The sequence below is a fragment of the Zingiber officinale genome, chromosome 9B, assembly GCF_018446385.1.
Source record: "Zingiber officinale cultivar Zhangliang chromosome 9B, Zo_v1.1, whole genome shotgun sequence".
Taxonomy (NCBI): domain Eukaryota; kingdom Viridiplantae; phylum Streptophyta; class Magnoliopsida; order Zingiberales; family Zingiberaceae; genus Zingiber; species Zingiber officinale.
Genome location: NC_056003.1, coordinates 1,870,153 through 1,885,306, shown reverse-complemented (window position 1 = coordinate 1,885,306; position 15,154 = coordinate 1,870,153). Strand labels below are relative to the sequence as shown.

The 15,154-nt window shown below is 41.8% G+C and overlaps 1 protein-coding gene across 1 annotated transcript; it reads right to left on the bottom strand.

Annotated features, from left to right (window-relative positions):
* Positions 1-1,502: 1,502 nt before the first annotated feature.
* LOC122025056 (GATA transcription factor 5-like) lies at positions 1,503-3,488 on the bottom strand. Its single transcript, XM_042583810.1, has 3 exons — positions 3,276-3,488; positions 2,786-3,142; positions 1,503-2,679 (listed from the first exon to the last, which is right to left on the bottom strand). Exons 1-3 carry the CDS (start codon positions 3,471-3,473, stop codon positions 1,918-1,920), a joined length of 1,317 nt encoding a protein of 438 aa, XP_042439744.1. The 5' UTR covers positions 3,474-3,488; the 3' UTR covers positions 1,503-1,917.
* Positions 3,489-15,154: the final 11,666 nt, after the last annotated feature.

The window sequence follows — 15,154 nt, the reverse complement described above, 5'->3', positions numbered from 1 at the left end:
ATGGCTCGTTGGAGATGAGCAGGACACTGAATCGGGGAGTTGAGCTTTTAGAGTTGAGGAGAGCTGATTGCGTAGAGTTGGGTAGCCTGGCTAGAGATGAATAAGGTACTAAATTGAGTAGCTGAGCACCTAGAGTCGAGAAGAGCTGAGCAGAGCGTAGAGTCAAGTGGAGCAACTAGGTTGAATCCCTTTAGACAACTTGAGCAAGAACACTATGATTGACCACTCTTGACCTTTGACTCTTCACTTGAGTAAGATCATTGACTCTCTCCTTTGACGTGGAAACCTCTTGTATCACTCATCACTCCCAACATCATACAAATCCCCCTGCAACATCCTAAATTCCCACCTCGAGGTCAATATCAGCCTTGGGGCCGAGGCTGGCTGGTGAGTAGGCACGGCAGGTGTCAGCGGCCCGGCAAGCAGAGCGGGTGGAAACTTCCTGTTCAAATTTAAAGATCCAGTCCTTCATCGAGACTAAAGGTTAAAATAAAGCTAAACCAAACAGTGAATTGAGATAAGAGAGATCACATGCTCTGTGAGTGGATGTGCCATCCCCTGTCTCTATCTCTGATTCCATCCGTATATGTCTACTTATATGATTATAAGAAGAAGGGTTTTCCGGAAGAAGATGGTGGTTGAGTGAGACCCCACTCTCGCCTGCCTTCCACACCATGGAACATGGCTTGCCCATTGCCATGCACCTAAAGGTCGATGCACTTTTATCTACCTTCGTACTGCCCAAATTAAGCTTACAATGATGATTTATAAAAGTTGTCGACTAACCGATATCCAACAATGAGCTACCCTAGTAGTTGATTTTAGTGAGTTCAAGTTTGGTATGATCACGATTGTTCATCAATTAGATGAAATGTAAATATATATATAGAGTTAAACAATCTAACTAAAATTTTTACTGTTGAAGATAGGAGCATCTAAGTTCACTGTTGAAGAAATATGACCTGAGTAACTACTTTGAACTCTTCCTTTCAATTGACACTTCAACATCAATATGTATTACTAACACATCTTAGCAAGATAATGATGGATGCATCCTATCATCACCTTACAAAATGCCTCGAAAGGCTTTAGATAAACACAGAAGAAAGGAATTGTCAACTTATTCTTCAAAATTTTTATAATTCTTTCTCTTCTTCCTAATGTAACTTTGCCAAGTGGAAGAAGTATATATAATACATAGGCTTGTAAGATATGCAATCCCAGCCAGTATTATAAGCTACAGAGGCAGAACCGGTAGATATTTTGGCCATGTGGAGTTAGGTCAGGATTGGTTAGGAGTTGGGAGCAAATGGCGTGTCGGCGTCTACAATTTCCAACTGTCCAATTCACAGAAATAAAGATCACACACATTGACTGACTCACCCTTTCTTCTACGCCCCAAAACAAGAATAAGAAAAAAAGAAATGAGAGAGTTTGGACAGAGAAACAAAGCGAGCAGCACTGGCAGCACTGCAGCAACAGATGTTTCAGCGCAATAAATATAATAAGAAAAAAGAGAGAGAGACAATTGATTTGAAAGAAAAATGCAGTCCATCACGAGATTCCTGATTGCCTGTTCCTGACTAAGTATAAGGTTGGAAAATATTACAAGTGATGATGATGGCACAAGAACTATTTCTGCTAAAAATCTAACTCACAGTGCAGCTTCTTCTTCCTAAGGATCTTTCTCGCTGCTCGCTATTTGTTTCAGTAAAAGCTCACACGAAAATAATGGAAAGTTTCCCTTAATTATGGCCTAAACTAAAAGAGGGGGAAGAGAAGAACAAGAGCCAAGCTACAAGAGACAGAGCACCTAGAAAAACGCTACCTAAAAAGCCGCAAAATCCAATACACCGCTGCCAAAACGGAGGGTAGACATGCACCATCGGCGAGTGGACTGGAGAGGGCGTGCCGGGCTCAAAAGGAAGCAACGGGAAGAGCGGCGGTGAGGACCTCGGTCTCCTTCTTGCGGCGCATCTCGAGGACCTTGCGGTGGCTGTTGGAGTGGATGTGGCTGACGAAGGTGGGGCTGCAGGCGGGGCGGTACTCCGGGAGGAGGCGGCCGGACTTGAACCGGACGCCGCAGGCGTTGCAGAGCGTCTTGGCGCCGAGCGGGCCGGCGCGCCACTGGGGCGTTTTTTGGACACCGCAGTGACTGCACCGCCGCTCGCCGGAGGGGCCGGAGGCGGTGGGCAGGAATTTGGGCTTCCGGCCGCGCTTCTTCGGCTTGTGCTTCTTGATCAGCGGCGGTGGCAGGGGCGGCGGAGAGGGGATATTATAAAGGAGGAAACTTTCCTCATCGGCGCCGGCGGAGGGGTCGTATATGAGGCAGGGTGGAGAGGAGGACGTCGAGGAGCACGAGGAGGCGGAGGAGGACGAGTCAGCGAAGGGGAGCGGGCCGGACATGGACCAGGCGGCGGTGACACCACGGGAGCGATTGCTCCGCTTGGCCTTTACCGGGACGATGGCCTCAGTGGAGAGGGCACAGACGGTGGGTCCAAAAGAGGGACGGGAGTTTTGTCTCTGTGACACAAAGACGCCGGCTTGGCGGTTTTCCTTTTGGCCCTCTCCCAGCGGCAAAATAAGCGGTGGAGCACAGGAGCAAGGCGGCGGAATCTCCGAGATGGAGTCGTCCATGATCATGGACATCCATTCAAGTTCTTCAACAGCATCACGACCCTAAAGACGGGAAACAACTCAAAATTACACCTCAGAATCAATCGAAAATCACTGTCTAAGCACTAAAATTGCAACTTCGCTTTCTTTTCTCCACAACGGAACTCACAGGGAGACATATGTCCGAAAGCGGCGGCGGTAACGGCGCCTGGAGCTCGACGGTGAGACCCGACGCCGAGGAAGAAGGCGAGGAATCCGTGCCGGATTTCTCGGTTTCCTTTCCCCTCGCTTCAGCTTCGGTTTTCAATTCCCTTCCTGCGTCGTCCACCTCCGGTTCTTCCGCCTCGTTCTCCGCGAACTCACCTAGGTTCAGAAGATCATCAACGGAGAACCCCTCGCCGGAAAAACTCCACCTTTCCCCAACCCAACTTGTCTCCTCGGTCGACAACTGCTGCTGCTGTCCCGAATGCGAACTCTCCTGCCTCAAACTTGCCTTCAGCGCTTCCATGGAGTTTTCCTTCCCAACCTGCGACCCAACCACACCATTAAGGAGAAGAATAAACCGAGAAACCAAAGTCCAGGCGGCGGCATCGATGAAAGGTTCCACCTTTCCCACCATTTCCACCTAAAGGTGAAATTCTACCCTCGCTTAGTCGTACCTGAACGGCCAGGCCAAGGGTGGGAGATGCTCGAACCGAGAAGGGAGGAGAAGGCGCAAGAGGAGGTGCAGAAGAAGGGTTGCAGAGGAGAGAGGCAGGTGCAGGAGGGGAAGAAAAAGGAGCCGAGCGCTCGGGGTCATTCAATGGCTTTGTTAACAAATGCTCTGTCCCTTCCTTCCCCCCGAGAACCCCATTCATCCACCCTTTTCCTCCCTCTTTTTTTTTTTTCCCTCAACTTTAAATTAATTTCAAGTTACCATTTTTTGAAAAACAAATATATATACAGTATAATAATATTATACTAGAGGAACCAAATTTCATAGTATTTCATTTATTTTAATTTTACCTTTAAAATCTTGAGTGATAATTAAGTGCTACACTATATCCACTATGATGCACTTCCCATGGTCCATATCTTTCGAGTGACACACCAACGCATTGGGCTTTTTCTCACTAAGGGAAATGAATTTGTTTTATTTAAGCTTTTAGCCATATCTTTAGGGAAAAACCCCCATATCCTTTCCGTATTCATGTGATGCTGTTTCCTAATTATTAAAATTCCAATTCCCCCTTTCCTCATGGCTCTACAATAATTACTGAAAAAAAAGTGATTAAAATTTAAAAAGAACAAGGCAGTCTTTCTTTCTATATTATCAGACTTCGGTGATTAACTCGACTAGAGAGGGATGGAATAGGAATTAGAGTCGTAAATGCAATTTTAGAAATTATATGTTTTTGTTCTGAGAATATTTTCTCGGAGTCACGCGCTTCGCAGGCATCTTTCCGTCAGGAATCCACGTGACTCGAGTGAATTGACGATGACGCCCCTGCGTGAGTTGGCGCTCGCCGACGGTTATTCGTTCCGTAGATGACAAGCGAGCCGTGGTCCAGCGCGCCTCGGTGCGGCCGCCGGACGGCCGCGGCGGCTTTTGGGGGAGGGACGGGAACGTCATTTGAGACTTTCACTGAGGGTAAATCTGGCACAAAAGAGTAATTGGTTCAGAAAAAAAAATCAAGGGAAAAAAAACTCGCTCGGTCGACGGCCGGGTCGCTTTCTTTCAAGCCGGCCTCTCACAGTTGGACCTGACGAGTCGGGCGGTGATTGGGTGAGAGAGGTGGGGCCGAGGGTAATGGGTTCGAAATTTGAATCCCTGCCTTGGATTCTCACGTTGCAAGAGGAGAATATAAACGGAAAAGAAATTTATAAAATTTATGGAATTTGAATATATTTGGAATTATGCGTTGGGAAAATTGGGCTGACATCGGTGGGCAAATAATGAGATGGTTAAGTTGGAACTTTTATTGCGAGAGGTTGGACCAAATCCAGATCAAGAAATCTAATAGCGTGCACGCTTCCATTAGTTGAGTTGGATGGATTCCACAATATGTTTCTGGGCCCGAGTTATTTGCGACTGTCGTAGTCATTTTATCAAATTTGATTGTGCTCTAGTTGAATTTTTACTCACCTCTAAACTTTTTTTTTTTACTTTGTGTCTTAAGAATTTTCCTAGTTGAATTTAATTTTTTGAATTAGTGGGCCAATACATTGTGGAATATAATACCTTGGGTATGTGCCTAACACAACAAATTCGAATGTTGTGGTGCTTAACAACAAAAAAAAAAAAACTGGACCGAGTTTGTCTACTACTAGTTTATTTTTCATATTAAATTAAATAATATGAAATAAATCAGTTAAATTTATTTTAAATAACTCTAATAATAAAGATTTAATAGCTATTAATTTATGAAAATAATTATGACAATGTGGACATGTGTATTAATGTTCGTAATGGAGTTAGTTGGATGCTTGACCTTTTCATGTAAAAGTCATCGTGCTGATAAAATATTTTTCCTAATTTATTTGTTTATATTTTAACGTCGGATCAGTGATACTGGACTATTTGAGATGAAGCAATATCACCCCTAAAACTACTGTGTTGTGGTTAGACCCTCTAAGTACTTAATCAGACATCTAATGATTGAATCTTAACTGTGATATACTGTAAGGATTTTTCTCTCATGGGACGATAACTCTAAGAACATTGACTACATGGATGGGCCTCCGTGAGCGCTTCTTGATTTATTTTGGTGGCCGATGAGAAATTTCCGTGAGGTCGGGCCGGTCACCTCCAAAATTAATCAGTTCAAAAAGCTGAATACATAGATTATCAAAAAAGGAATAATATGAACTAGATATATGATGTCAACAAAAAAAAGACAATATTACTCCCATGGGTGTAGCCGAACTAATACTGGATGGTAGAATTGTCACTCAAGAATAAGGTCTGATTCCCTTCGGATCCATTCCCTTGGGGAATAAATTCCTCCCGTTGGGAATACAATTAAGTCGCATATTAGAAATATACAAAGAAGATCATGAATTTATAAAATGGAAGATAGTTACATTGGAATGAAGTCTTTTGGATAGAACCCAAAGATAAATCTATGAGGGTTTACACCTAAAGTATATAAATAGTATACCATTGTGAAGAGGTGTGAATTCTTTTGGTCATAACAAATGGTATCAGAGTTATAGTCCAGATCGAGTCATGTGGATGGAATAATGACCATGAATGAAGGAGGTAGGGGCTCCCAGAGGAGTGAACTCAAACAGAAAGTTTAAACAAGTCAAGGGTGATGAGATGCTTGACGAAAATTCTGGGGGAATGAACTCTAGGTGGTGAAAAGTCCAAGCAAGTTAAGAGACCGAATGTTTGGCGAAAATCCTGAGGAAGTGAACCCTAGGTAGTGAAAAAGTCTCAGAGGAGAGAAGTGATCTCGATTGATTGAATGTTTGAGTAAGGCCAAAGGTAGGTCAATAGTGATTAGATACTTGAGGGGAGACCTGAAACAGATCAATAGTGATCGGATGCTTGAGGAAATGCCCATAGCAAGTTAAGGGTGACTTGGATGCTTAAAGGAAGACTTAGACCATGAGAATAATGGTGGTATGTTATTTGAGGGGAGGATTATTGGGAATACAATTATAGTTTCACATTAGAAATACATGAAAAATATTATGAGTTTAAAAGATAGAAGATATCTCAATTGGAATAAGACCTTAGGTAAAGTCCAAAAATAAATCGACGGGGATTAGACCCAAAGTGGATAATATCATATCATTGTGAAGATATATGATTTTTTTTTATTTTAACGGTTAGAGCCCCATGGTGGTTTATTGTGGTCAACCAAGTTAAGTTAGGTCCTGTATATTTGATCCTTTTGTCTAAGTGTGTAGGAGCTTAGGAACACAAGAAGTCAAGTGGAAGACATAGCTAGCAAGAAGGATAGCGCACGAAGGGAGCCGACGGGCTCGGTGTATTTGAGGAATGAGGTGCAATGGAAGAGTACACCGGGGGATGAGAAGGACGCGCGTGGCGGTCTGAGGGACAAGAAGCCGAGGAGGAAGGCTGCTCAAGGAGAAAGCCGGAAAATGAGTTCGGGTGAACCCTATTCCAGTTGGCCGAAATCATCCAAGCGAACAGAGCAATGGAAGAGCAAAACGGAGCTACTGGAGGTGCCTCCAACGCTGCTGGAGGTGCCTCCAACGCTGCTGGAGGTGCCCTCACTCCTTTCTGGTGGAAGACGCTTTTAAGCTATTGAAGACACCTTCAAGCCTTCATAGAAGGCACCTTTAAAAAAAGGTAGATCCGCTACCTTAGCGGCCCCCCTAGTGCCGACCCCACGGATATGGAGGGAGGTTCATGCAGGTACACAGGTCATAGGCGCATGATGGGGTAAACCCCAGGTCGTCAGTTCCTGAGAATCGACCCCTGGCCATTACGCTAGAGATACCATGCGCCCACCGTCAATTCATGGAAGGTGCCTTCAATCACTTGAAGACGCCTTAGACCGGACAAAAAGTAGTTGTTGGTGAGGATAAAGTCTTATCCTCGTTTGCCTCGTTGGAGGCGCCTTCCAGCTTCGGATAGAATTTTCCAAGGGTTATAAAAAGACATCTGAAGTTAGGAAATGGATATATGTTAGGGTCGATTTATAACTAGAGGGGGGGTGAATAGGTCGTCGCGCTCGTTGTCTTGCTTCGTGATAATGATATGCAGCGGAATGAAACACGAAACACACTTACAATGCTAACATGAATGATTTACTTGGTATCTACCTTAAGAAGAGGTGACTAATCTAAGGATCCACACACACAAGCACTCTCCACTAAGAAAGAAACTCCCTCTAGATACTACCGGAGGTGGAGAAACATCTTACAATACTCACACAAGCATACAACTCAACGCAAGAAGAAAAATACAAAGAATGTAAATGAAAAACCTTCTTCTTGCTCTCTTGTTGCTTGTAGATGCCTCTTGAACCTTAGAAGTAAAATAACACTTGTCTCTAAGAGCTTCTAAGAACTGGCGGAGAGTAGTTGGAGAAGTCGTGTAAGCGCTACGGAGAAGAAAACTCACCACGACTTTATACTCGATGCTTCTAGGGCTCCCAATTGATTGGGCTTGCTTCTAATCAATTGCCACTTGAGATCCACGCCATCCCAGTCATCCATCGCTCGCTACCTACGCAATGGTCATATCCCAATCAATTGGGGAGACTTGAATCGATCGGCTGATCGATTCAGAGCACCTCTGTGCTCCGCTGGAAATGACTTGAATCGATCGATCAATTTAGACTTCCCTGTATCCGCGCGAGAAAATTAGCCTCAAATCGATCGGTTGATCAATTGGGGACCGTTCTATAATTGCGGCATCACTTTCCAATTGATCAGCCGATCGATTGGGCTGCTGTTTGTGGCAGCACTGTGCCCAATCGATCAGTTGATCGATTGGGTTGCTGTTTGTGGCAGCATTGTGCCCAATCGATCAGCTGATCGATTGAGTTGCTGTTTGTCGCAACACTGTGCCCAATCGATCAGTTGATTGATTGGGCTTAGTCTAATTTGATCACTTGATCAAATTGACCAACCCTTGCTTGCCCGAGTCAAGTCTAGGGCTCCCAAATCCAACATCCGGTCAACCATGACCTGTTGGGACTCCTCATGTCTAGCATCAGATCAACCTTGACCCACTTGGACTTACCATCTCGTGTCAAGTGTTCGGTCACTCTTTTGACCTACTTGGATTTTCCAACACCAAGTGTTTGGTCAATCTTGACCCACCTGGATTTCCATGTGTCTGACTTCACTCACCAGGACTGTCCATCTACCTAGCTTCACTGAGTAGGACTTTTCATGTGCCTGACTTCACTCACCAGGACTTTCACCTAGCTTCACTCACTAGGATTTTCCCACTGCCCGATTTCACTCACCGGGACTTTCACCTGCCTAGCTTCACTCACTAGATCTTTCACCTGACTTCACTCACCAGGACTTCCACTTGTCTAACCTCCAGTTAGGACTTTCCCAGTCAAGTATCCAGTCAACTTTGACCTACTTGACTCTTCTTCACATCAAACTGATCATTTCTTGACCAGAGGAAAATTGCACCAATAATATCTCCAATCGGACGGTTGCATCTGCAATCTCCATATCAAACATCGAAACTCAAACATCAAGATTCTAGCTTGAGCCAACTCAAGCTTAGTCAATTTGGTCAACCTTGACCTAGGGGATATTATACCAACAATATCATCTCTTGTATTCATTTTCTAGCAACTGTCCGAGGATTCAACGAGTATAAAAGGTTTTTCCGTCTTCATCGAAGGAGACTTTTAGTGTTTTTCATTTATCTTGGATTAACAACCACTTAAGTTGTAACCAAGTAAATTTCTTTGCTTCTTCTTTCATTTTATAGTTGTTTAATTTACTTGTTATAATTATACTGTTACTACTAATCTGAGTTGAAAGTCAGGAAAAGTTTATTTTTTTTAACAAGCAATTCACCCCCTTTTGTCGACCTACCGGAATCAACAAGTGGTATCAGAGAAGGGTCACTTCAGAAAGGACTAGTCGCCACTAAAGTAACGAAAGGATGGCCGATGCAAGCATTCATCCACCGAAGTTCTAGGGAGACTTCGCGCAATGGAAATGCCGCATGGAGATATTTTTTAAAATAGACTTTGAGATCCTATTAATTATAAAATATGATTTTGTAGCCCCCAAGGATCAACATGAAACTGTAAAAGAAGAGTGCTTATGAACGAAGAAAGAACAAGCTGACTGCATGAGGAATGACAAAGCAGAGTTCCATCTGCTGAACATCCTTCTCCGCTCTATGAGGTCAATCAAATCGATAACTATGAATTCGTCAAAGAGCTCTGGGAGAAATTTCTGGAACTCCACGAAGGTACTTCGGAATTAAAGTTAGCAAGGTGAGACATCCTCCAAACCCAGCTAACAAACCTGCGGATGAACCATGGAGAAAAGGTAGCGTAACTTCAAGCACGGATCAAAGAATTCATCACTCAACTCAACAATCTTGGAGAATCAGTAATGAACTAAGATTCAATCCGGTATGCACTCAACGCCTTCCTGAGAACTCTTGAATGACCATCCTTAGTAGACGCAGCTAGCGAGAAGGATGGTGCGCGAAGGAAGTCGACGGGCTCAGTGCATCCGAGGCACGAGGTGTTGCAGAAGAGTACACCGGTGGACGAGAAAGATGCACGCGGCGGTCCGAGGGATGAGAAGTCGGGGAGGAAGGCTGCTTGAGGAGATGGTCGAAAAATATGTTCAGGTGAGCCCTATTCCGGTTGGCCGAAATCACCCAAGCGAACGGAGTAACGGAAGAGCAAAATGGAGCTGCTGGAACTACTGGAGGTGCCTCCAACACTACTAGAGGCGCCCTTACGCCTTTCTAGTGGAAGGCGCCTTCAATCACTTGAAGGCGCCTTAGACTGGGCAAAAAGTGGTTGTTGGGGAGGATAAAGTTTTATCCTCGCCTGCCTTGCTGGAGGTGCCTTCTAGTTTGTTGGAGGTGCCTTCCAGCCTGGGATAGAATTTTCTAGGGGTTATAAAAAGACCCCTGGAGCTAGAAAATAAATATCAACTTTTGTATTCATTTCCTATCAACTGTCTAAGCATTCAACTTTTAGTCCAATCATTAAAATTATAACTACCAGATTGTTACTCTCTATAGCTGTTAGCTCTATTTGGTCAATACGATAATTAGATGTTTCTAATACTTAGCTTCACGAACACCTTGAAGACATTATTTTTATAGAGCAACCACTTAGATTCATCCACCCGTAACTTCCAACACATGTGTATCAACTTTAAACATCTATATTGTTAGAGTGTATACTAAAAGCCTAGCTTTTGTAAACATTTATTTTGAAATAAAGAATCACATTGGTCAAAAATGTTTACATTTATGCTAAATGTAGTTGTTCAATTAATTTATATTGTAGATAACATGGTGTGTGGTGTCAAGCACAGAAGATCATGTTATCGTTTTTTTATAAATTATAAATAGTAGCTCGCGACTAAGATGGAAAGGAACAAACCATTGGAATAGTCGTAGTGTAATTAAATATAAGTTTATCTTGACTGATAAATTACACTAGTACACTCTAAGTGTATTGAGCAGGACTATTTAAGGTAAGTTCTTTTTATACTAACTTAATAAAAGAACAAGACCTTAATTATTATGGAAGTGTGTGCTCTTAATCCTAATATAATAACAAGCGCATATATTTAGTATTTATTTTTTTGACTTATCAAAGGGTGAGATTTAGCTCGATAAATCAATAGACCGGATAAGTTGGGAAATGATATTACTTATAGTGCGTGTTGTTGATTATAGAAGGAAACTGTGCCCTAGTAATCTAGGTTAATAATGTCTCCAAGAGGAGCTCATAAGGATTGTCATGGAAACCCTGCAGGTGGACTTAGTCCGACATGACAATAAGGTTGAGTGGTACTACTCTTGGATTGATATATTAATTAAGTGAGTTGTCAGTAACTCATTTAATTAATGGACATTCGACATCTTAAACACAGGGAGACTAACACACTCATAATAAGAAGGAGCCCAAAATGTAATTTGGCATTGGTGCGGTAGTTCAATAATAATTTTTTAGTGGTATGAATTATTATTGATGAAATTAAGTTGAGTGTTTGGGGTGAACACGGGAAGCTTAATTTCATTGGGAGATCAAAACCAATTCCTCCTCTCGGTTTCTATCGTAGCCTCTTGTATATAGAGAATTATACCCACTTATACCCACCTTCCTACCCACCCCTTAGGTGGTTGGCCAAGCAAGCTTGGAGCCCAAGCTTAGGCTGGCCAAGCCAAGGGTTGAGCCAAGTTGAGGGGGTCGGCCATAGATTGGAGGCCAAGCTTGTTGTGGCGGGCCCTAGTTAAATTAAAAGGATTTTTATTTAAAATCTTTCCTTATGTGGAAGCAATGATTTAAAAGAAGAGTTTAAAAATTAAATATTTTCTTTTATAGTTGTCTACGAATGATTAAGAGAAAGATTAGATATCTTTCCTTATTTGTAGTTAAAAGGAAGATTTTAATTTTGAAGAAAACTTTCCTTTTTAGAAATCATCCACATGTTTTAAAAGAGAGATTTTAATTTATAAAATTTCCTTTTATAACCAACCATGAAGGGAAAAATTATTAGAGAAATTTTTATTTTAAAAATTTCCGAAAACAAATTAGGAAGTTTTAATTCTTGTGTTATTAAAACTTTCTTTCCTTGGAGCTATGAGGTGGCCGACCATGTTGATTTAAGAAAAGGAAATTATTTTTAATCAATTAAATTTTCCTTTTCATGACAAATAAATTAAGAAAGTTTTTATTTAAATTTTCTTATTTACCAAGACCATGGAATATAAAAGAGGGGGTAGAGGTGCCTCACCTTACACAATTCTATTCTATTTTCCTCTCTTCTCTTCCTTGGTGGTGGTCGGCCCTAGTTCCTTGCTCTTCTCCTTTTCTCTTCCTCCTTGGTGGCCGGCGACATCAACACTAGAGGAGTCCTTGGTGGCCGGTTCTAGCTAGGAGAAGAATGAGAGAAAGGAGGCGTTGCTCTTGCATCCCTTGGAGCTTGAAGGTTGGTGGCCGAATCTTGCAAGAAGGAAGGTGTTGGTGGTTCTCATCTCGATAGATTGTTGCCCACACAACGTCCGAGATAAGAAGAGTAATACAGTAGAAGATCAAGAGGTTATTGCTTACAAAGAAAGGTATAACTAGTAATTATTTTCCGCATCATACTAGTTTTTCTTTGTATGAATTCCAAACACAAGAGGCTAGAGATTCTAGATTTTCGGATTTGTAATTTGAAGTTGTGTTTCTTTTGTTTTATTTGTCGATCTTGTGATTCGATTGTTCTTTTTGGTTAAACCTAAGGTTATATAAGAAAATTAAATATTGAATTTCGTTAAGAGGCTTTGTCGAGGCAGTGGTGGATGTTTCCATACCCAAGAAGGCCAAGTGTCTCACCACGTTTGACCTAGGAGCCGATTTTCAAAATAAATATTTAATTAAATTTGTAACCTAAGTGGATTTGGATTTATAATGTTAAGTATCATTTGTGATCCAAATCTAAACCACTAAGAACAGATAAGTTAACTTTGGAATCAATAATGTTAAGTTCCGTTTGTGATTCGAAATTTAATTTCTAAAGAACACAATAGGTTGTTAGGAAAAGTTCAACACTTATATAAAATTTTTGTACAGTAGAACCGGTACGATCTTCCTAGGACCAACCAACATATATATGGTTTTCGGCAAACACATCGTGCATAGTTTCATCATCTATCTACCTGGCATCATACTCAGTGATTCTTTGACTCAAAAATTGACTCTTCCTATTTTATAAATGCAATGAGGAATTTTCAATATATCTTCTAATTTATGTGGATGATATCTTAATAACTGGTAGTGATCAGAACGATATTGCTACTTTACTCTATCTTTTTCATCAAAAGTTTCCTATTCGGATCTTGACAATGCTTGTTTTTTCCTTGGCATAGAGTTTCTTTCACATTCTGAAAGTTATCTTCTCTCTTAGAGCAAATATATTACTAGACTTCTACAATGAGCTAAAATGGATGGTGCATGTCTTATCTCCACACTAATAATTGAAGGTGGTTTCACTACACCTTCATCATCCTCTTCAATGGTTTACCCCAAGATCTACCAAAGTATTGTTAGTGTCTTACAATATGTCACCAATACATGATCCGATATTTCTTTCGCTGTCAATCATGCTAGTCAATTTATGCATTGTCCTACTGAATACCATTGGAAATGTGTTAAGAGAATTCTTTGATATCTCAAAGACACTATTTTACATGGTCTTCTTTTATATCATCAGTCCTCATAGTAGGTTTGATTGCACGTAAGAGGGGGGGGGTGAATCACGTGTATTTTAAAACTTTCTTTTTGATTTTTTAAAATCAGTGTGCAACAAAAAAAATAAACTAGTAAGAAAAATAGAAAGAAACAGAACACGATTATTTTTACTTGGTTCAGAGCCTTCGACAACTCCTACTCCAAGACCCAGGTCCTTTGTACTTATCGATGGGTAATCCACTAAATTCTCTTCTAGAACCACCAGAAGAGTAATGCGAATACAATTGATCGAAGAAAGTGTAACAATTCTAGATTTCCTCTATTCAATAATTAGTAACAAATAATTGCAACTTAAATTAAAATATACCGACTCATAGTAAATGGAAATTGAAGCTTGGAGTTAGTGTTGAAGCATTGTAGCATAGCAGCATCACAGTTGGAAGCTTGATTACGCCAAGGAACGAGCAAATAGTTGCTCAGCAACTTCTTTTATAGGACATTGAAGGCACCTCCAATCGTTTTAGAGGCACCTCCAATCGTTTTAGAGGCACCTCCAATCAGTGTTGATCAGATATGAGAAGTTCGCTTCATATCCTTAAAACTTATCCATCAAACTGAGGCACCTTTGCACCCTTTACATTTAGACCTTCTTCCCACTGGAGGTGCCTCCGCGCCTCAAAAATGCAGAGGCTAAGCTGGTCAACCTGAGGTGCCTCGGATCTCTATTTATCTGAGGTAAATCATGTGTTTAAGATGCAAAATAATTGTTAGCCTTAACAAAATAATATTTTTACCTGTAAAATAGAATTATCACAGTTTCTAATAGTATGAATTAGACCTGTCTGACACAAAGTCTCAGCTTATGTTTCCAAAAATAGACCTAAGATGAACCAGCGCCTACAATCACACTGGACTCGTCCTCATTGGTTCACTCTCCTCCAGTGACTTACTTTTACTTACCATTTCACTACAAGAATTTTTGCATTCAACAACACCCAATAGACAACGCTTTTTAATAAAAACGTTGTCGTTCTTTGTTTTACAACGCTTTTAGTGAAAAGCGTTGTCTATGGTATTTACTTTTTACTAAAGACAACGGTTTTTAATGAAGTGTTGTCTTTAGTGTTGTTGTTTATGGTCAAAGACAACATTTTTTTAAAAAACGTTTTTTAAAGTGTTGTGTATGTTTCTCCTAAACTCACTTAAAATAAATTCGCAGCCCTCGCTTTGCTAAACTCTAAACCCTCAACGCGCGCGCGCCTTCTCCTCACCACTCCTCTCCACGAGTTCTCCTCTCCACTCCTCTCCACGAGTGCCTTCTCCTCTCCTTCTCCTCTCCTTGCCGCGTGATCTCCTTTGAACCCTAATCTCGACCCAAACTCCTCACGCCGGCCCAACTCCTCCAAGTCGAGATCCCTAATCTCGCATTTCCCCATCTCCTCAATCAAAGTCAGCTTACCCTTCCTAATCTTCTCACGGCGGAGCCGACGGAGCCGAGATCCCTCAATTTCTTCTACTATCCGACGGAGCCGTAGCACTGCCACGCGGTTCTTCGATCCGGCTCCTCGATATCTTTGCTCTTGCCCTCACTGTTCCTCCCTCTCTCTGCTCTTCCTTACCTTCACTGCTCGTTCTCGACTTCGCTCTCTCATCCCTTCGTAATGGCGTCT